This window comes from Aulostomus chinensis, chromosome 20 (assembly GCF_037954235.1).
Source record: "Aulostomus chinensis isolate RoL2024-O1b breed Wild chromosome 20, RoL_Achi_v1.0, whole genome shotgun sequence".
NCBI lineage: Eukaryota > Metazoa > Chordata > Actinopteri > Syngnathiformes > Aulostomidae > Aulostomus > Aulostomus chinensis.
The window spans coordinates 23,570,587-23,590,812 of NC_141339.1; the positions used below are offsets into that span (position 1 = coordinate 23,570,587).

The 20,226-nt window shown below is 50.0% G+C and overlaps 3 protein-coding genes and 7 non-coding genes across 11 annotated transcripts; 6 read left to right on the forward strand and 4 right to left on the reverse strand.

Moving 5' to 3' along the window:
* The first annotated feature begins 4,552 nt into the window (after positions 1-4,552).
* LOC147243332 (cysteine-rich protein 2-like) lies at positions 4,553-12,554 on the forward strand. Its single transcript, XM_086188873.1, has 8 exons — positions 4,553-4,616; positions 9,984-10,078; positions 10,570-10,627; positions 10,730-10,864; positions 11,420-11,488; positions 11,585-11,679; positions 11,774-11,831; positions 11,967-12,554. Exons 1-8 carry the CDS (start codon positions 4,574-4,576, stop codon positions 12,029-12,031), a joined length of 618 nt encoding a protein of 205 aa, XP_086044999.1. The 5' UTR covers positions 4,553-4,573; the 3' UTR covers positions 12,032-12,554.
* On the forward strand, positions 5,931-6,037 carry LOC147243333 (U6 spliceosomal RNA). Its single transcript, XR_015110785.1, has one exon. It is a non-coding gene; the product is annotated as a U6 spliceosomal RNA (small nuclear RNA).
* LOC147243334 (U6 spliceosomal RNA) lies at positions 6,335-6,441 on the reverse strand. The gene has a single exon (XR_015110792.1). It is a non-coding gene; the product is annotated as a U6 spliceosomal RNA (small nuclear RNA).
* On the forward strand, positions 6,860-6,966 carry LOC147243335 (U6 spliceosomal RNA). Its single transcript, XR_015110777.1, has one exon. It is a non-coding gene; the product is annotated as a U6 spliceosomal RNA (small nuclear RNA).
* Positions 7,357-7,463, reverse strand: LOC147243336 (U6 spliceosomal RNA). Its single transcript, XR_015110778.1, has one exon. It is a non-coding gene; the product is annotated as a U6 spliceosomal RNA (small nuclear RNA).
* On the forward strand, positions 7,882-7,988 carry LOC147243337 (U6 spliceosomal RNA). Its single transcript, XR_015110776.1, has one exon. It is a non-coding gene; the product is annotated as a U6 spliceosomal RNA (small nuclear RNA).
* On the reverse strand, positions 8,379-8,485 carry LOC147243338 (U6 spliceosomal RNA). The gene has a single exon (XR_015110793.1). It is a non-coding gene; the product is annotated as a U6 spliceosomal RNA (small nuclear RNA).
* LOC147243339 (U6 spliceosomal RNA) lies at positions 8,904-9,010 on the forward strand. The gene has a single exon (XR_015110794.1). It is a non-coding gene; the product is annotated as a U6 spliceosomal RNA (small nuclear RNA).
* Positions 12,555-13,466: 912 nt separating the features above from the next.
* Positions 13,467-18,025, forward strand: LOC147243340 (proline-rich nuclear receptor coactivator 1-like). Its single transcript, XM_086189710.1, has 2 exons — positions 13,467-13,992; positions 14,979-18,025. Exons 1-2 carry the CDS (start codon positions 13,642-13,644, stop codon positions 15,441-15,443), a joined length of 816 nt encoding a protein of 271 aa, XP_086045836.1. The 5' UTR covers positions 13,467-13,641; the 3' UTR covers positions 15,444-18,025.
* Positions 17,685-20,024, reverse strand: LOC147243341 (uncharacterized). 2 transcript variants are annotated; one of them, XM_086189708.1, is made up of 3 exons: positions 19,713-20,024; positions 19,349-19,413; positions 17,685-19,270 (listed from the first exon to the last, which is right to left on the reverse strand). In XM_086189708.1, exons 1-3 carry the CDS (start codon positions 19,818-19,820, stop codon positions 19,024-19,026), a joined length of 420 nt encoding a protein of 139 aa, XP_086045834.1. In that variant the 5' UTR covers positions 19,821-20,024; the 3' UTR covers positions 17,685-19,023. The 2 variants fall into 2 exon arrangements, with proteins under 2 accessions (XP_086045834.1, XP_086045835.1); XM_086189709.1 differs by having other exon boundaries at positions 19,601-19,833.
* Positions 20,025-20,226: the final 202 nt, after the last annotated feature.

Genomic DNA, 20,226 nt, shown 5'->3' on the forward strand with positions numbered 1-20,226 from the left:
GAGGGTGGGCGTCTAGTCAGGGTGCCACCTGTGTTCCAGGCAGACTGGGAACCAGGTGGAGGGTTGACCCGGGAACTCTGGTTCCCCCATCAGAGGTGCTGGTTCCCTGAGGTGCTGCGGGGGAGTCAGCGCCCGTCGTCACTTTTGCTTTCATCCCTTTAGATTTAAAATTTCAAAAAACCTTAACTTAGTTCTTCGCTACATCTGCCAAGAGTGATGATTATTCTGTCCTCCACCTCGTCCTCCTCAGCCGTGTCTCGTCCTCAGGTGAGGAGGACGTGAGGGGAACGTTCCAGGAGGACGTGAGGAGTTGCATGGTTCTCCGGTTCCTGCCTCTTCCTTCCTTCCTCTGTTCTTTCGTCTGATCTTCTGGTTCTGTGAGAGTAAAACTGTCCTCTTGGTTTCCACCTCATTCAAAGTGCAGCTGTGGACCAGGGCGCAGGGACACGCTGGAAGGATCTCTGGCGCCACCCTCTGGTGAGAGGTAATAAATCTGATGAGCAAAAACCTGTAGATCTGAATTCAAGCTTGTAAAAGACATTTGTTGTGTGCTTACACCCGAAGTGTGAAGCCGTAAAAAGAAAGAAAAGTGTGACAGAATTTTTTTCATTGTCATTTTGTTTTTGTTGCCCAGAGTCCAGCCGGTCGGGAGGTTTTGACATTTTTGGGAGGACCCGTGACTTTTCAACCTGTTACTCCTCAGATATTTCAGTCTGAGCCTCAGTTCCCTGAGTGGTGGTGCCGTTCTTAAACGCAAAATATTATCTTTGAAACTTTTATCAGATAAAAAAGCAGGTTGAGCCTCCCTGCACCGCCAACATCCCGTCAGGGTTGTTTGGTGTTTGTTCAAATTAGACGCAATCTGGAGGTTTATTTTAAGATTGGTGCGTTCCCAGACCCCGATGGCTCCGGACCAAGTCCATTAACTGTGGCAGCAAAATGTTTCCATCTCTGCAGGATCTGTTTGTGTATTCAATCATGCTTGTCAGCGTGGAGGACCGCTGCTCCGCACCTCCTCCTGCATTCACACATCTCAGAAGAAGAAGAAGAAGAGCGTCAGCAAGCGTGCGAGCTGCTGGTCAAGTGCACATCAGGAAGCTGAGGTCAGCGTGGACATGAGACCGACACTTGACCTGCAAAATGTAATTTGCCTCTCAGAGAACTCAGGAAGACGCTGAACGCTTCCATGACTTCTTGATGACTCCAGAAGGCAGGAAACACCAGCCGCACATTTTAGCTTGAAGCTAACAGAGACCAGCTCCCAGCCAAAAAACCGCCTGAAATGTTGAAAAAATCCTTAGACGGATATTTACCCAGGAACATCCTCAACAATCCTCAACATCTGGATTTGAGCTGAACCTTCACAAAGTAAAACTCTTCTGGTTTGGAGCTGTGTTTGTTTTCTGAGCTCCAGGCTTCTTGTGTTTCCTCTGATGACCTTTCATGACCTCCATGACCTCTGTAGGCTCCTCCAGACTCTTGTTAGCAACCCAGGTTTTTAAGACTCCACCATCCACCAGTCTGGTGTTTACTGGTGGATCTGATGTAGAACTGAACCTGCATCACCCACCAGTCTGGTGTTTACTGGTGGATCTGATGTAGAACTGAACCTCCAACATCCACCAGTCTGGTGTTTACTGGTGGATCTGATGTAGAACTGAACCTCCAACATCCACCGGTCTGGTGTTTACTGGTGGATCTGATGTAGAACTGAACCTCCAACATCCACCGGTCTGGTGTTTACTGGTGGATCTGATGTAGAACTGAACCTCCACCATCCACCAGTCTGGTGTTTACTGGTGGATCTGATGTAGAACTGAACCTCCAACATCCACCGGTCTGGTGTTTACTGGTGGATCTGATGTAGAACTGAACCTCCACCATCCACCAGTCTGGTGTTTACTGGTGGATCTGATGTAGAACTGAACCTCCAACATCCACCGGTCTGGTGTTTACTGGTGGATCTGATGTAGAACTGAACCTCCACCATCCACCGGTCTGGTGTTTACTGGTGGATCTGATGTAGAACTGAACCTCCAACATCCACCGGTCTGGTGTTTACTGGTGGATCTGATGTAGAACTGAACCTCCAACATCCACCGGTCTGGTGTTTACTGGTGGATCTGATGTAGAACTGAACCTCCAACATCCACCGGTCTGGTGTTTACTGGTGGATCTGATGTAGAACTGAACCTCCAACATCCACCAGTCTGGTGTTTACTGGTGGATCTGATGTAGAACTGAACCTCCAACATCCACCAGTCTGGTGTTTACTGGTGGATCTGATGTAGAACTGAACCTCCAGCATCCACCGGTCTGGTGTTTACTGGGGGATCTGATGTAGAACTGAACCTCCAACATCCACCGGTCTGGTGTTTACTGGTGGATCTGATGTAGAACTGAACCTCCACCATCCACCGGTCTGGTGTTTACTGGTGGATCTGATGTAGAACTGAACCTCCACCATCCACCGGTCTGGTGTTTACTGGTGGATCTGATGTAGAACTGAACCTCCACCATTCACCGGTCTGGTGTTTACTGGTGGATCTGATGTAGAACTGAACCTCCAACATCCACCGGTCTGGTGTTTACTGGTGGATCTGATGTAGAACTGAACCTCCAACATCCACCAGTCTGGTGTTTACTGGTGGATCTGATGTAGAACTGAACCTCCAACATCCACCGGTCTGGTGTTTACTGGTGGATCTGATGTAGAACTGAACCTCCAACATCCACCAGTCTGGTGTTTACTGGTGGATTTGATGCTCTACAAGAAACTATTTTGCATTTAACTGCAAACTGTTTGACTGGAAACCAGGGAACTGGATCTACAGCAGTGGTAACTAACACAGTCCTAAGGTCCAGTTGGTTCAGGACTCATTCCCGCTTTGCTCTGTTGCTCCATTAATGGTCCAAATCTTCTTGGTCCATTTAGAGAAACGATGGGATCCGGGCGGCTCGTTGTGGCGCGTGGGGGCAGGTTTCAGACGCTACTTGGGGTATGAAGTGCAGCTCAAGACAGGACCAGCTGGTTTTCTGGTCTTCTCTTATATTTGGTTTCCTTGATTCTGTCATGAGAACCCTGCACCCCTTGGGCCCCCTTCAGTTCAGTTAAATATTTAGAAAAGGAAAACTGGGGGAGAGAACCTCGTCAGCTGTCTATTTTTAATTCCACTCAAAAGGCCATCTAGTGTCAGCTCTTCCAGTATCTCGGTGCCAAGAATGTACGGAGCAATGCTCTTTGGGAGCTGCAGAAGACCACTTAACATTCCTGGTGAGGAGGCGAGCCGCCCGGCGGCGTAGCCTAACAACCGCACACAGGAAACAAACACCATTGAACGGTGATGTGATGAACGCAGGGGAAGCAGCATCGCGGGAGGGAGGATTCATCCTACCTGCGGTGGTTGGAGGCCGTTTACATCCCAAATGCAGAGTCGGTGATGGGATCCAGGACGTCCACGCCGTTAAAACGGCGTTTAAATGAAATTAAAACCTTTAAAAATGGAGATTTGTGTGTTACTGATGTCATGGTGGAATCCATAAGTGGCCATAATGGTGCCAGTGAAAGGATGGAGTGGAACCAGCAGTGACGGCGAGTATTTATAGCCACGTCTCTGATGGTGGCTGCAGAACCATCCTGTCAGCAGGAAGTGACTCACGAGTTCCCGAGGTGAGCAAACGTGGCGTTGGAAACGTCTGTGTGATTGACGCGTGCAGGTGAGCGCCCAGGAACACCACACCTCCAGGTGGAGAACCTGCTCGTTCTTACTGGAAGTGACAAGAGAACCGGAGAACTTTGGCTGTTCTGACTCCTCCCAATTAGAACGACAACAAAAACCTGTCAAATAAATGAAATCAAATGAAAAACGTCTGACGGAGCGTCTGTCTGTATGTGCTGATCGCCACCTGTCAGATGAGATGAAATGAATCTTCATGATGAAGGAGCTGCAGGTGCAAATACAGCAGCAAAACTTGAATATCGCAGTACTGAAACCTTCTTTTAGTAAATGTACTTGTGCACACGTCGGTGTGTGGGGAGAACTTCATTTTAATTATTTTAAAACCTAAAACAAATAAAATCCCACCACTTTTCTCATTGAAATGATGGAATTTATTAAGAAACTCCTGAATTTAATGGAAAAATCAACATGGAGGAAAAACTTGGTTCCCTCAAACCGTGCGGTTCTTTTCAAAGTAAAGTCAGTATTTTCGTTTATTATTGATTTTGATGAAAATCATTGAACAAAATGCAGTCAAAGTAAAGCAGGTTGAAGGTGTCGATCACGGACGACGGAGCCAAATGTCAGAGTTCAACGAGCAAGAAGGAGAAAAAGCAGCAGGTGAGTTTTTGTTCTTTCGAATCTTCATGAACGAACACGTTCGTGGATGTGCTCAGTGTCAGGGGAGCGTGATGTCAACGGAGGGGCGGGGTTATGTAAATGAGGGTGAGAATTCAAAGGGAGGCTCGTCATCATCGGTCCCCATCATCCTCTGAGGTGTGACTCGCCTCCGGAGCCGCAGACCAGAACACGGACCGAAGCGGACCAGCAGCGTCTCCGGTACTGGAACCAACATGGCGTCCAAATGTCCCAAATGCGACAAGACGGTTTATTTCGGTAAGAACGAGCCGGATGTGTCGGGCAGGAGCGGCCCAACATGGTGCCTCTCCTCCGAGGCATCGTCGTCTCTGACTCCAGATCCTGTTGTCTGAGCATCGTCGCTGTTTCTGTCGAATTCGGTTTGAGAGGAAGAGGTTCTGGGTTGAAACCGGTTCGGTTCAGGACGAAGATGCTGCCGCCCAGAGTTCAGGGTCCTGAGATGACGTCACACTCTTGTCCTTTACTTTCATCAGCGCATTTATTTGATTGATGCACCAGAATACAAACATTGTTGGATCTCACTTTGATTTGATTTGTTAGAATTTGATGGACCGACAACAAATCAGACAAAGGAACCTGAAGTCGTGAAAATCAGGCAGATTAACGTGTTTGTGTGAAACATGAATGATCGCGTTGAAGTATTACTGCAGTACTGATCACATGTTGTGTCTTAGTACTACAACTTATTTCAAATGAAAGCTCGTAGAAACACGGCAAAGCTGCAAGAAAGGTTCTCCACCCAGTGAGGGTTCTCTGAAGGTCCTGGTTTTTGTGATCCTCCCTCATTCTTTCTCTCGATGGTCTTGAGAACTTTCCAAACTTTAGATTCGAATGTTCTGAGGTCCCAGGAGAGGCGGCGGTGTTCACCAGGATCCTGACCAGCTGGTCAAGCAGCTGGAAATCAGTTCAGCTGAGTGGTTGCCAGGTCACATGATCATGAATATCATATTATAAAGGAGAAATTCAAGTTTTCAGCGTGACCAGGAAAGTTCAGCTGATCCTCCGCCCACAGACGGCCCCGTGGTAAAGGGGGTCATCAGTGGCTGTCTGGTCTGTCTGTCAACCATGGCGCCCGCGTCCTGCCGCTGTAGATGAGCTACGTTCTTGACTGCATTCATGTGTTCTCCTCATCTAGAACACAAAAGAGTTTTGTTTTGATGTTCAACACATCTGAAAAGATGTGAAACCTCCACTGGACCTCGGCAGCACTGCTCCTGCCTGCTGTAGCCAGCAGGGGGCGCTGGAGGCAGCAGGAGGAGTTGTGGTTGATAGAAAGACCAGACAGCCACTGATGACCAACGGAAGGCTGCTTGGAGGGAGATCCTCTCACTGATCTGAGGTCTGTTCAGAGGGAAAGCAAATGTTCACTTCATGTACTTGAAGCTCTCCTCCAACATACGTTTATCATGGTCATGTGACCAGGCCATGCTGCTTCACTCTCTCTCCAGACAGCCTTCTGTTGATGCGGGCGCCGCCCACAGACGGCCCCGTGGTAAAGGGGGTCAGTCCAGTTTGGGAGGGTCAAAAGGTCATCAGCAGCCATGGGAGGATGTGCTAGCCTCGGCAGCACATCTGCAAAATTGGTTTCGATACAGAGAAGATTAGCATGGCCCCTGCGCAAGGATGACACGCACAATCGTGAAGCGGAACCATTTTTGGACCCGACTGGCCCGTCTCCTAGAGCTGGAGGATCAGCAGAACTTTCTTGGTCACGTGATCAAATGGTGAGGAGCTGAAGCAGGTTTGTCGCAGCTCAGCTAGCAGTTCTTCCATGAATTCTCAGTGGTTAAAACCTTCTGAGATCCTTCAGGTGCAGGATTTCCTCATCTACCATCTCAGCTGGGTTCCATCGTCAGCTGAGTTGCGACAAACCTGCCTCAGCTCCTCACCATGTGATCACGTGACCAGGAAAGTTCTGCTGATCCTCCAGCTCTAGGAGACGGGCCAGTCGGGTCCAAAAATGGTTCCGCCTCACGATTGTGCGTGTCATCCTTGCGCAGGGGCCATGCTAATCTTCTCTGTATCGAAACCAATTTTGCAGATGTGCTGCCGAGGCTAGCACGTCCTTTCATGGATGCTGATGACCTTTTGACCCTCCCAAACTGGACTGACCCCCTTTACCACGGGGCCGTCTGTGGGCGGCGCCCGCATCAACAGAAGGCTGTCTGGAGAGAGAGCGAAGCAGCATGGCCTGGTCACATGACCATGATAAACGTATGTTGGAGGAGAGCTTCAAGTACATGAAGTGAACATTTGCTTTCCCTCTGAACAGACCTCAGATCAGTGAGAGGATCTCCCTCCAAGCAGCCTTCCGTTGGTCATCAGTGGCTGTCACATGGTCATGTGACCAGGCCATGCTGCTTTGCTCTATCTCCGGACAGCCTTCTGTTGATGCGGGCGCCGCCCACAGACGGCCCCGTGGTAAAGGGGGTCAGTCCAGTTTGGGAGGGTCAAAAGGTCATCAGCAGCCATGGGAGGATGTGCTAGCCTCGGCAGCACATCTGCAAAATTGGTTTCGATACAGAGAAGATTAGCATGGCCCCTGTGCAAGGATGACACGCACAATCGTGAGGCGGAACCATTTTTGGACCCGACTGGCCCGTCTCCAAGAGCTGGAGGATCAGCAGAACTTTCCTGGTCACGTGATCACATGGTGAGGCGCTGAGGCAGGTTTGTCGCAGCTCAGCTAGCAGTTCTTCCATGAATTCTCAGTGGTTAAAACCTTCAGAGATCCTTCAGGTGCAGGATTTCCTCATCTACCATCTCAGCTGGGTTCCATCGTCAGCTGAGTTGCGACAAACCTGCCTCAGCTCCTCACCATGTGATCACGTGACCAGGAAAGGTTTTAACCACTGAGAATTCATGGAAGAACTGCTAGCTGAGCTGCGACAAACCTGCCTCAGCGCCTCACCATGTGATCACGTGACCAGGAAAGTTCTGCTGATCCTCCAGCTCTAGGAGACGGGCCAGTCGGGTCCAAAAATGGTTCAGCTTCACGATTGTGCGTGTCATCCTTGCGTAGGGGCCATGCTAATCTTCTCTGTATCGAAACCAATTTTGCAGATGTGCTGCCGAGGCTAGCACGTCCTTTCATGGATGCTGATGACCTTTTGACCCTCCCAAACTGGACTGACCCCCTTTACCACGGGGCCGTCTGTGGGCGGCGCCCGCATCAACAGAAGGCTGTCTGGAGAGAGAGTGAAGCAGCATGGCCTGGTCACATGACCATGATAAACGTATGTTGGAGGAGAGCTTCAAGTACATGAAGTGAACATTTGCTTTCCCTCTGAACAGACCTCAGATCAGTGAGAGGATCTCCCTCCAAGCAGCCTTCCGTTGGTCATCAGTGGCTGTCACATGGTCATGTGACCAGGCCATGCTGCTTCACTCTCTCTCCAGACAGCCTTCTGTTGATGCGGGCGCCGCCCACAGACGGCCCCGTGGTAAAGGGGGTCAGTCCAGTTTGGGAGGGTCAAAAGGTCATCAGCAGCCATGAAAGGACGTGCTAGCCTCGGCAGCACATCTGCAAAATTGGTTTCAATACAGAGAAGATTAGCATGGCCCCTGCGCAAGGATGACACGCACAATCGTGAAGCGGAACCATTTTTGGACCCGACTGGCCCGTCTCCTAGAGCTGGAGGATCAGCAGAACTTTCCTGGTCACGTGATCACATGGTGAGGCGCTGAGGCAGGTTTGTCGCAGCTCAGCTAGCAGTTCTTCCATGAATTCTCAGTGGTTAAAACCTTTCCTGGTCACGTGATCACATGGTGAGGAGCTGAGGCAGGTTTGTCGCAGCTCAGCTGACGATGGAACCCAGCTGAGATGGTAGATGAGGAAATCCTGCACCTGAAGGATCTCTGAAGGTTTTAACCACTGAGAATTCATGGAAGAACTGCTAGCTGAGCTGCGACAAACCTGCCTCAGCGCCTCACCATGTGATCACGTGACCAGGAAAGTTCTGCTGATCCTCCAGCTCTAGGAGACGGGCCAGTCGGGTCCAAAAATGGTTCCGCCTCACGATTGTGCGTGTCATCCTTGCGCAGGGGCCATGCTAATCTTCTCTGTATCGAAACCAATTTTGCAGATGTGCTGCCGAGGCTAGCACGTCCTTTCATGGCTGCTGATGACCTTTTGACCCTCCCAAACTGGACTGACCCCCTTTACCACGGGGCCGTCTGTGGGCGGCGCCCGCATCAACAGAAGGCTGTCTGGAGATAGAGCAAAGCAGCATGGCCTGGTCACATGACCATGTGACAGCCACTGATGACCAACGGAAGGCTGCTTGGAGGGAGATCCTCTCACTGATCTGAGGTCTGTTCAGAGGGAAAGCAAATGTTCACTTCATGTACTTGAAGCTCTCCTCCAACATACGTTTATCATGGTCATGTGACCAGGCCATGCTGCTTCGCTCTCTCTCCAGACAGCCTTCTGTTGATGCGGGCGCCGCCCACAGACGGCCCCGTGGTAAAGGGGGTCAGTCCAGTTTGGGAGGGTCAAAAGGTCATCAGCATCCATGAAAGGACGTGCTAGCCTCGGCAGCACATCTGCAAAATTGGTTTCGATACAGAGAAGATTAGCATGGCCCCTGCGCAAGGATGACACGCACAATCGTGAGGCGGAACCATTTTTGGACCCGACTGGCCCGTCTCCTAGAGCTGGAGGATCAGCAGAACTTTCCTGGTCACGTGATCACATGGTGAGGAGCTGAGGCAGGTTTGTCGCAACTCAGCTGACGATGGAACCCAGCTGAGATGGTAGATGAGGAAATCCTGCACCTGAAGGATCTCTGAAGGTTTTAACCACTGAGAATTCCTAAATGTGCCAAATTATTTCCATGGCCCAGGATAAGAAGCTGTTGTTCTGGTGGTTCTTTCGAGGAACCAGCATTGTAGAAAGCTCCTGGTTGGGGGACTCACGGGGAGTGAACTGCAGGTGGCGTGATTCTGACTTCTGGTTGACACCGAATCTCTATGATTCTTCAGACGCGGCTCAAACGTCCAGTGAGGCGTCACACGGGGGAGTTTGCAGGTCAAAGGTCGCATGTCACACATTGGCGGGTATTTATGTTCCTGGATCAGCAGGAGATACTGGGTCGGGTTCTGACAGAGAGCAGGTTGCTATGGTTCCAAAAGTTCTCGGTCCCAGCTGTCATCAGAACCAGCTGACCCATGAGTCCGACCAGGAAGTGACACGTCCTATCAGGTGCTTGGATATTCTGGGACGAGGACAGACAGATAGTGAACCTGTGGAGATAGTGAGTTTGTTCACGTGTGTGTGTGTGTGTGTGTGTGTGTGTGTGGTCGCTCACTAGCTATCTTTAACTGCCAAACAGATTTTTTAAAAATCATTTATCGTGTTTTTTTAGGAAGATATGAAGAAATGATGATGTTTCATTCATATTTCCAATAAATAGCCATTAAATGTGGTTACTCCCATTCACGATGATGTCAGGGAACTGAAGAAAAAGTAGAACTCTGGTTCGTCGGTTCCAGTGGAGCTAAAAGTCGCTGGGACCCATTTGAGCGCGGTGGCACTGAGGACACCGTCATGGGTGAGCGTAGTCTGGCTTCATGTCCTGATTTCTGTCTCTTCGTCCTCCACAGCGGAGAAGGTGTCCTCCCTCGGTAAAGACTGGCACAAGTTCTGCCTGAAGTGTGAACGCTGCAGCAAGACGCTGAACCCTGGAGGTCACGCTGAGGTAGGAGGAGCACCGGCGTCTGAGCTTTAACCTGCAGCCGTTTCTCACCCTCCTAACAACGGCGCTGTGTTGTCACGAGCGGCTGGTGTGAGCTGAACCGTTGAGCTGCAGCTCTGGTGAGACCTGGTCTGGTCTACAAGAATCCCGAGTATGTGGCTCCTGAGTGACAAGCTCCGCCTTTCATGTTTGGAGCTTTAGAACCCAACACCGGAGTCGTGCTCGATAAGACACCTGAATGTGCTAAAGGTTCACATCAGAACTGGTACCAGGGCCTGGAATTTGGAAACAGTACCCAACGTTCTCCTGACGTGTTCAGTATCTGGAAGAGAAGTTTCTCCACCCAGAACTGCAGCTCTCATCTTCAGCCTGTCTGAGCTCGTTTGTTCTGGTCTTATCTGAGTCCAGAGATCCTTGTTTAACTGATCTTGGGTCAGCCTCTCACACACTTTTAGAACTGAATCTCTCTGCTCACCTCTCCTCTCCTCCTGCAGCACGATGGCAAGCCGTACTGCCACAAGCCGTGCTACGCTGCCCTCTATGGGCCAAAAGGTGCGTTGTCTTCATCTTCACACCTGAGAGAAACATCAGCAGCAAAAACTCAGTCTTTGTGATTTCACGAATCAGTGAATTCAACATCTGCCTGAGTTTCAGGGGTCAACATAGGCGGAGCTGGATCCTACGTGTACGACACTCCTCCTGCCAACGAAGCCCCCGCAGCTGTTTCCGTGGGAACGGATGCCAAACCAGAGGAGGATAAGAAAGCTCCAACCAGGGGACCAGTGAAGGGTGAGAGACAAAAACAGTCCTGTGCAGGATGGGTGAGTCCTGAAGGGGACGTGCCGGGACTGGAGGAGCCCATGCGGCGCTGCGTTTCCCTCACGTTGCTCATTCTGAGGCCACAAGATCGAATTTGTTCCTGTGATTTGATGAATTCACCAGAACCAGTTCGAACATGTGGCCTCAGAATCAAAGGAATTCCTCATGTATTGTGTTGGAGGTGGGAGGAGGCACTGTTACCTATCACCTGAGCAGCAGGTGTAGCAGGTCGACTCGTCCACCTGCACTCGGAGGAAATGCGTGTCTGTGAGGGGGAGTTGAGGTGAATCTTGAAGCTGGTAAATTCAAATAAATCTGCATCAAAACAAGACAGAGACGGTGGCAGGAAACCTGTGCCGCTGTCTCTGTCTCCAGTTTCGCCGATAGCCTCACCTGCTCCACGCCCTCACACACCTTCAGTCTCTTGTCAGTCTGCGCGTGGCACTGATGGTGGCTTTGCAGGCGTGAGAGCCGTAAATGTTCCACACCGCATCTAACGCCTCTGAGCTGATGTTCCCTCTTCAGCGGCGAGCTTCTCATCCTTCTCCGGAGGACCCAACACCTGCCCCAGGTGCAACAAGACCGTGTATTTCGGTGAGCAGATTTGGTTTTTTTAATGTATCTACTGTGATGGATGTGATTGCTGGTTACCATAGTTACTGTCTCCATGGTGCGTGTGTGTGTGCGCAGCTGAGAAGGTGTCGTCTCTGGGGAAGAACTGGCACCGGCCCTGCCTCCGCTGTGAGCGCTGCAGCAAGACTCTGGCCCCCGGCAGCCACGCCGAGGTGATGCTGCATGGAACCATGCGCCGCATGCCAGAATACTTACGGTTCTTACTTCCACCACAATTGGAACGGTTCCTCTTTCTTTGTGTTCCAGCACGACGGACAGCCGTACTGCCATAAACCCTGCTACGCTGTGCTGTTCGGACCGAAAGGTAGGAAGTCACACTTCTGGTGCAGCTCTGTTCTCTCTTTGTGTTCCACGTTCGTAAGTTGGAGCTGAATATTCAGTGGGCGTCAGTGGTGTCGCTCCCCCTCTCCCTCGCTCTCCCCCTCTCTCTCCCCCTCAGGTGTCAACACCGGCGGCGTCGGCAGCTACATCTACGACGAGCCTGAGGTGGAAGCTCAGCCTTGAGACAGGAAACCCTTCCAGGAGCCTCGAGTCTCTTTGATTTGCCTTCTACAATCCTGGTGCCACGTGACTTCTACTCACAGGGATGAATGTGTTCATGTTTATGTTGAATCTGTTCATTATTTATTACCTTTTTAAAATTTTCTATCGAGACAAACCCTGAATATTTCCTCTCATGTGAGTTCCGGGTTTGTTTCTTGGTTCTCTTTGTTCCTCGCGTAGATGTTGGACCTTTGACTTTGACCCTCTAAATATTAGCAGTTCCCGTTCCGTGCTTCTTGGCCCAGTTCATCTTCTCCCTCGTAGACTGAATGTTGTGAACGTGAGTTTGGAGTCTATCACCAACACGAAGTAGCCGCCAACTCTTCACATTTTTACAGTAAAACTGTGTGATACCAGAACTGAGTTCAGTTTCTTTCATTTATCTAAGCATGACAACAAAACTGGGGTTAATCAGTTCATCGTTTCACGTGTGAAATGTGACCTGAGCTCAGGGGAGCAGCTTCACATCGCCGGTTCGGCCGAGGCTGAAAACACGACGATGTTCCGCCTGTATTGTTCGAAAACAGAAATATCAGCATGCAGCGTTCGCTGAGACCACCCCTCTGAGGAACTCACAATAAATAATGATCTTCTCTGAATGAACTCAGACACGCGTCACCTCTGACACACGGCCACTTGGTTTTGTAGCCTCCTGGCTGGTTACATGAGAGGAATGAACTACTGCAGCTCCAGCGCCCCCTAGTGCTGATTCAAAAGACTTTCATGCTTAGCAAAGAAAGTGCCGTCAAGCAGGAACACTTTAACTACACATGAATATTCTAAACATGAGAATTCTGTCCTGAACCGTCTGTGACACTTCATGGAGGATGATGATGATTTTCACCCGTTGCAACGCCTCTAGCAACGAAACTAAAGGTATGACGTCACGATCAAGCTAAATGTTGCAACCATGGTTGCAACGCCCATTCCTGGAAACAGTGGACCGGAAGAGAAGAGTTGTCAAGGTAGCGAGAGCAACGCCGGAAGAGCAGACAGCTTGATCCGGATCAGCCTTGACCTGGAGTCGTTTCTGCTCTGGACTTGAATAAATGTGCCTCCCCCGCCTTCATTATTATTATCATTATTATTATTATTGCTATTATGATTGTTATTATTATTATTATTGTTATTATTGTGGTTATTATTATTATTATGCATTTTCATGGGTCAAAGTGAAAACTCCAGACAGAAATTTAAAATTACCCAAATATAAAAGCCAGCAAAATAAATACATTGAGCGTCGTCATTAAAATAGATGAACTTTATTTTGAAGTTCACACCGGAAGAGAGTCGCTACTGCTGCATTCTTTGTAGAGCAGCTAGCCGTCTGACGTCGACGCGCCATCTCAGGTTCAGAAGTCCACTGGTCCTTCGCAGCAGAATTTATTTAATAAAACTCCCCTCGTGTTCACTCGCGGGGAGTCTGGTGCGACAACACCCGCGACACAGCCGTCCAGGCGCCGGAGACCAAGAGCGCGACACCCGCTCGCGACAAGCTAACCGGTAGCCTGCTAGCTGCGCAGTCGCGGAGGAATCTCACAGCCTGTTTATGTGTTCGCCGCCTCATAGACATGTTGGACGGATCTTCGGGCCGCAGCGACCAAGCCAACATCGGCAACGTGGAGAACAACAACCCGGCGATTGTCACCACCCCCGGGGGTCTTAACGCGGGTCACAGGGCGAGGCAGGCGATCCTGAAGAAGGGAGGAAAGAAGCTGCGCTGGACGGCGGCCCCGCTGCACCACCAGAACCCCCCGAGGAACAGCCCTAACACCCGCCTGCCGGACCACAACAACAACAACAACTACAACAGCGTGATCATTGTGTCACCCACCACGAAACCAGCAGCTCAGCCCGGTACCGACCTGCCTGCCGGGACCGTCATGACCCTCCATCACCTCAAACAAGGAACCAAGAAAGAGGTGAGTCCGTTGAGCTCCGGAAACCCGAATCTAAGATAAAATAGTCCTTCATTGGTCCCACAGCCCTGGACAAGTGTGACACTAATGAAGGTAAAAGAAAATAAATGAACATAACATAGTAAACAAGGGAATTTATATTAAATATATATACAAGTGATAAAGTATGAATACTGCTTAGACATGCTGAGATATGCTGTTAGAACACACAAGGTGACCTGGAGTTCTCTACGCATCTTGTATCTGTGTAATAATAATAATAATAAAGTTACCAGCTAACATCAAGTAGGTGGTGAGAAAATACACAAGACACATTAAACACAGTTCTGTTACAGAAATACATTAATGATACAATCATAAAAGTAAAAGTACATTAAAGAAATAACCTACAAATTTAGAAATTAATAGATACGCAGGTTACATTTTACACCTGGAGCCATTTTCAGAGTTCTTCCAGGGGCTAAAAACTACAGAATGGAATCACATTGGTAGGTGGGCGGTGGTAAAAACCCAGGCAGCCGTGGAGCTCCCTCATCGGTGTTGGCTTTGGTGTCGCTTTGCTTGTTTGTCTGTTTGTTTATTTGTTTGTTTGCTCCTCGATGATGTCATGAATCTGGTCGGTGAAACAGAAGCAGCGACTCCGCAGGGGTGCTTATGTTTTTTATGTTTTACCTCCATGTTTCTTAGTAGGCCAGGAAGTAACCAGTGTCCCCCTTGGATCAAGTAGATGGTGTTTGTGTGGGGTTTTTGGGGTCATTGAATTGTTGTTGTGTCAGACATCTCATGTGACACGTGTACTAATACATGCTGTGGGAAACGGGAAGGAGAGCAGCTGCAGACAGGAAATACAGGTTTCTGAGGTTGTTCCGTGAATCTGAAGATGCGGAAGCTGATGAAAACGCCACAGAACACAAAGATCTAGAAGAGTTGAGCGAGGCAGGGCGGAGCAGAGTCAGTCGGACTGAGTTCTCTCTCTCTGTGTTTTCTAGCTGCTGAAATCTAAAGGTGGCAGGTGTGAGCGAGGGGCCGTGCAGCCGGGAGGCCAACCGGCCCGCAACCTGCCCAGACACGATCAAACAGGCCAAAACGCCAACGTCTGGAACCACAAACAAAGCCCCGCCGCCAAAGTTTATCACGCCACAATGAAGAATGACAACAACACTCCAAACAAGGCTCAGCATGTCAACCAGTCTCCTCTCGCAGAGAAGAAGAAGACCCTCCAGGCGCCAAACACCGTGAAGATCCTCAACACGCTGAGTCCTGAAGTCACGCTTGAGAGTCTCAAAGATGGCGAGAAGGTCTACGCCGGGGCCAAGTTCAGCGAGCCGCCCTCGCCCAGTGTCTTACCTAAACCGCCAAGCCACTGGGTGGGAGAGGAGGAGCCGCGCCAGAGCAACCAGAGCCGAGAGCAAATGACTGTTCACCTAAAGTCCCTGCTGAAGGTCCAAGCGTGACCCTGGTTGGGTGGTTCGCCTCCTCCCAGGAACCAGGAACCAGGAGCACCAACTAGAACCTCCGGGTGAATCTGGTGATGCGTTTCAATCCAAGTTTTTGAGGACTTTAACACAGTTTCATACCAGAGGAAACGCTGTTGTGAACATGGTGGCGACGCCTGGCGGCTGCTGAGGATCTGGCTCTCATACTGTGTATGACATCAGGTTCTCAGCCGTCAACGATTCGCTGAGCGACTTGTTCTGGAAGGTCGCTGCGTTCAGCGGCAGCTTGTTTACGTGATGCAAAATGATGACGGCACTTTAGGAAGCAGCCTCGTGTCCCCAGACCTTTTATAGCTTTGTGTAAATGTACAGAATATATTCAAACGTGTATATTTTTCCTGCTTATGTTGAAGATTCTAGTTTTGTTACTGAGGTTTTTTCCAAAAAGAAAAAAAAAGGTGGGGCATCGAGTCCCCTGTGACCTGAGGCCCTTCCCTCCTCGGCCGGAGGTGAAGAGGAGGGAAGGGCCTGTTCTTCTGATTTGCACTGGAAACTAAACACGGGTGGGAAGCCTCGGGGGCACAGGAGAGGCCTCGCCACGGCTCAGCTGGCTGGCTGAGGAACGGTTGTCTTTTCTCCTCAGAGCACTGACGTGGAGGGGGTCCACGCGGAACCGGCTAGTCCTCTGTCTCAGGCCACATGGACTCAGGACTGAGCCCTCGAGGTGTTGAATTTCTCCGTGTAAACACGGTTGCTAATGGTGTGGCAGTCAAAGTGGTATGTTTGCATCAATGACACACATGGACACGCCCCCTGGACACACATGGACACACCCCTGTGTTTTTACCTGAAGCTGAAACCATGAACTCATCTGTCGACCATGGTTGTTACCAGACTGACCACATTTCCTGCTTTGTCTCTGTAAGATGAAGTTTGGGAGGGCGGCGTTATTGATGGTTGTGTTTTTTAAAACAATTTCCTGGCGTTTCAAAGATGAGACGAGTGCTGAATGTAGATCAGGGTTCTCAGAGTCGGACACGCGGCAGCGTCACAGTCCAAGTACACGGAACTCTCCGGAGTCATTTATTCGTTTCTGATTCCTGGCGAGAGAAGCGTCGCTCCGTCCGGTTAATTCTGGTCTGCACGACTCTGATTGCTAGAGTTGGTCCTCATCTGTTCGCTGAGCCTCCTCTGAAACCGCTGGACCCCCGCCGCAGGTCTGCCTTGCTTTTGAAACCTCTGGTCCAGAACGCGACCGTCAGATTCCTCTGTAACCATAGACTTCTCTGCCAGCGACGGTTGAAGAGTCGTGTTCAAATCCCTCTGGGAGACCTGGACAGGCGTTCCAGTCCGAGCCTGTAGACGCCCTGGTGGGGCGCCGAGTCCACAACGACAGTCAAAAACATGTCCCAGGGTTTTCGCGGGTCCCTAAAAAGCAGTAAGTCATGAAATGGATGTTGCAGCAGTTAAAGTCAGTGTTCATCATCTTCATTGATTTGATGAGGCTTCATGATCAATGAGTAACTTTGGTCTCAACAGCGCGTCGACCGGTGATGATTGACAAGTGGAACCCTTTAATTGGCTTTTGTTTACGACCGGTGATCTGACGTTGAGCCGGGGCGGGAGAGCGGAGGGCGGTGTGTGGGAACAGCGCCGTGGTTGGATGAAGAGCTGCTCTGACGCCAGAGAACCAGGAGGCGTCTTGTCTCGCATGCTTTAAAAAAACCTTTGAAACTTTGCACAGCAGGCGTCGACGCGGAGGAACCCCGCATCCCTGTTAAGTCGGCGGGAGGCAGGCGGCGATGGCAGGGCGCTCCGGTGTGTCAGCACTGCTCGTCTGCTCCTAACAACGGCGTCTCTGAACTGCGTCAGGCGATGTTTCCCAACTCTGACGTTGCTTAATCTTTCCCAGGTGGAAAGAAGGAAACAAGGTGGTAACGTTGGGCCTCGGCCCTCATTGAGAAAAGAACTGACCTCCCCTGTCGAAGCGGCGCCACGTCGACTCTGACACCTGCAAATAAACCCTGAGACTGGAAACCGACTAGAGAGCCATTGATGAATTCACTCATGAATCATGAATACCTGTGCGTACTATTAGGAGTGTGTATATACATTGGTGTGTATTACTACACACTACTGATATACACACACTAGACACACAACTGTGTGTGTGGTTGTGTGTGTGTGTGTGTGTGTGTGTCCGGACCACCTCGATGGCCGGAAGCCGCCAGCATAACATCAGTGAGTGGGAATCCAAGAGGCAGGGACACCGAATCGCTGCTGTCAGCAATAATTTATTCATGCACACTCAACACAACACGCAGGGAGCGGCGTGACTGACGCCCCGCAGACCGTGGCGGTCCCTGCTGACCACTGGACGGCCGAATGATGGGAAGAAGGTGAGCTACTGAATGAAACCACAAGGTGGCGACGAACAACAGGAAAACAAAGTGTCAAATAGTATACTAGTGTGTATATCAGCAGTGTGAGTATGATCACTGGTGTGTATCAGTACAGTGTACAAACTAGTGTGTGTATAAACACTAGAGTGTATCAGTTGTATGTGTATAAACACTAGTGTGTATCAGTAGTGCGTTTGTATAAACACTAGTGTGTCTCAGTAGTATGTGTATAAACACTAGTGTGTATCAGTAGTGCGTTTGTATAAACACTAGTGTGTCTCAGTAGTATGTGTATAAACACTAGTGTGTCTCAGTAGTATGTGTATAAACACTAGTGTGTCTCAGTAGTATGTGTATAAACACTAGTGTGTATCAGTAGTGCGTTTGTATAAACACTAGTGTGTCTCAGTACGGTGTATAAACACTAGTGTGTCTCAGTAGTGTATAAACACTCGTGTGTATCAGTAGTGTATAAACACTAGTGTGTATCAGTAGTGTATAAACACTCGTGTGTATCAGTAGTGTATAAACACTCGTGTGTCTCAGTAGTGTATAAACACTCGTGTGTCTCAGTAGTGTATAAACACTAGTGTGTCTCAGTAGTGTATAAACACTCGTGTGTATCAGTAGTGTATAAACACTCGTGTGTCTCAGTACGGTGTATAAACACTAGTGTGTCTCAGTAGTGTATAAACACTAGTGTGTCTCAGTAGTGTATAAACACTAGTGTGTATCAGTAGTGTATAAACACTAGTGTGTATCAGTAGTGTATAAACACTAGTGTGTATCAGTAGTGTATAAACACTAGTGTGTATCAGTAGTGTATAAACACTTGTGTGTCTCAGTACGGTGTATAAACACCGGTGTGTGTACACTTGTGTGTAGACACTCCCACACGATGAGCAGCATCACTGTAGCTGCAGGAGCAGGAAACACCATGTGACCTTTGACCAGGCCCATTGTAGCTGCACAGGCCCAGGTGCATGATGGGAGCAAGAGGCGGCTCAGCAGAGCTGATTCACAACCAAAAGAGTGAAGTGACTGATCAAAACGAATCGATCAGCTCAGGATCAATCACAGGTATTGATGATCATGGATCAGGTCGCTCCTGCCCCGGCAGCTGCCAGGCCCTCGGCAGCCTCTCCTCATGTCAGCGTCCACCCTGACTCTCTCTCCCTCCCCCAGCCAGTGAACACTCAGGCGGGAGCGTCTGGATGGGAGTTCACCAGGTGGAGAGGAACGATGACATCACAACTCCTCTCCAGGTTTCCTTTGCTGAAGTCTTGATTGGCCACAGCTTGTTGATGAACTCCTTCCTCCTGCCTGATGGGATCTATGAAACTGGGCTGGGGGGTGAAGTCTGCACCCCACACCTCCTCCCCATCCAGCATGTCCTCTCCATCCAAGTCCGAACAGCCGGAGATGTACGTGTCCTCCTGAGCTCTGCAAACAAAAGACGACAAAGCTCTGTCTTTCTTTCTTTCCAGTGAAAAGTTTCTCCTCCTGGACATGAAAACGTACCGTCTGCCGACGCAGGAGAGGAGGAGGAGCAGCTGCTCCATCTTCGTCACCTTCATCGCCTTCACCTGCAGGAGCAGCAGAACGATTCAGAGTTACGCCTCAGCCAATCACAGCACAAGCAGCCGGTGATGTCAAGTGTAACCAGGTAGATTCATGCACTGAAACACACAGGCGGGCAGCTGCAGGTGGACTCAATCAATAATCAATAAACACGGAGTGTTTGCAAAGCTCAAGTGGAAGTCGGGAGCGAACCTCAGCCGCTGCTGTCTCGAGAATCCAGTCACTCGTTAACTTCTACGGACAAAAACGACTTCACTCCCGTGAGGAGTCGTCGTGTTTCCGTCATGGAGGCCGAGTCACGCACCTGCAGGCAGCCACCTTTCACTGCCGCCGTTGGCGCTTTATTTGGCGGGTGTCTCCTCCCAGGAGGAGCAACTTGAGGAAGACGTTGTTGTTGGATCAATGACATCATAAAACGTCCGTTCACCAACTCTCAGCTCATCGTCTGCTGTAATCCGGGTCTCCCTGATCCTGACGTGTTGACCTGCTGACACTCGGACTGGAGACCAAAGTGACTGGAACTGGAGGTTCTGGCCCACAGGGGCCCTCAGGAACCCTGAGCTCTGAATCATTTGTCTGGAAAAGCACGTCATGACGATGCATTGAGGGCCAACTCGTAAACACAGCAGCTGAAGGCTCATCAGCTTCACATCTCAGAACTGGTCAGTCATTGATTGATTGATTGTTCGTTAATTGATCGACCTGCCCTGTTCGAGTGACTCATTGTTTGTCTGTTGAACAGAAGTTCAAGACTTCAACCCTCTGATGGGCGCTCCTCTTCCTCAAGACCAGCTTCACCGGTAGGAGCTGGACTCTGG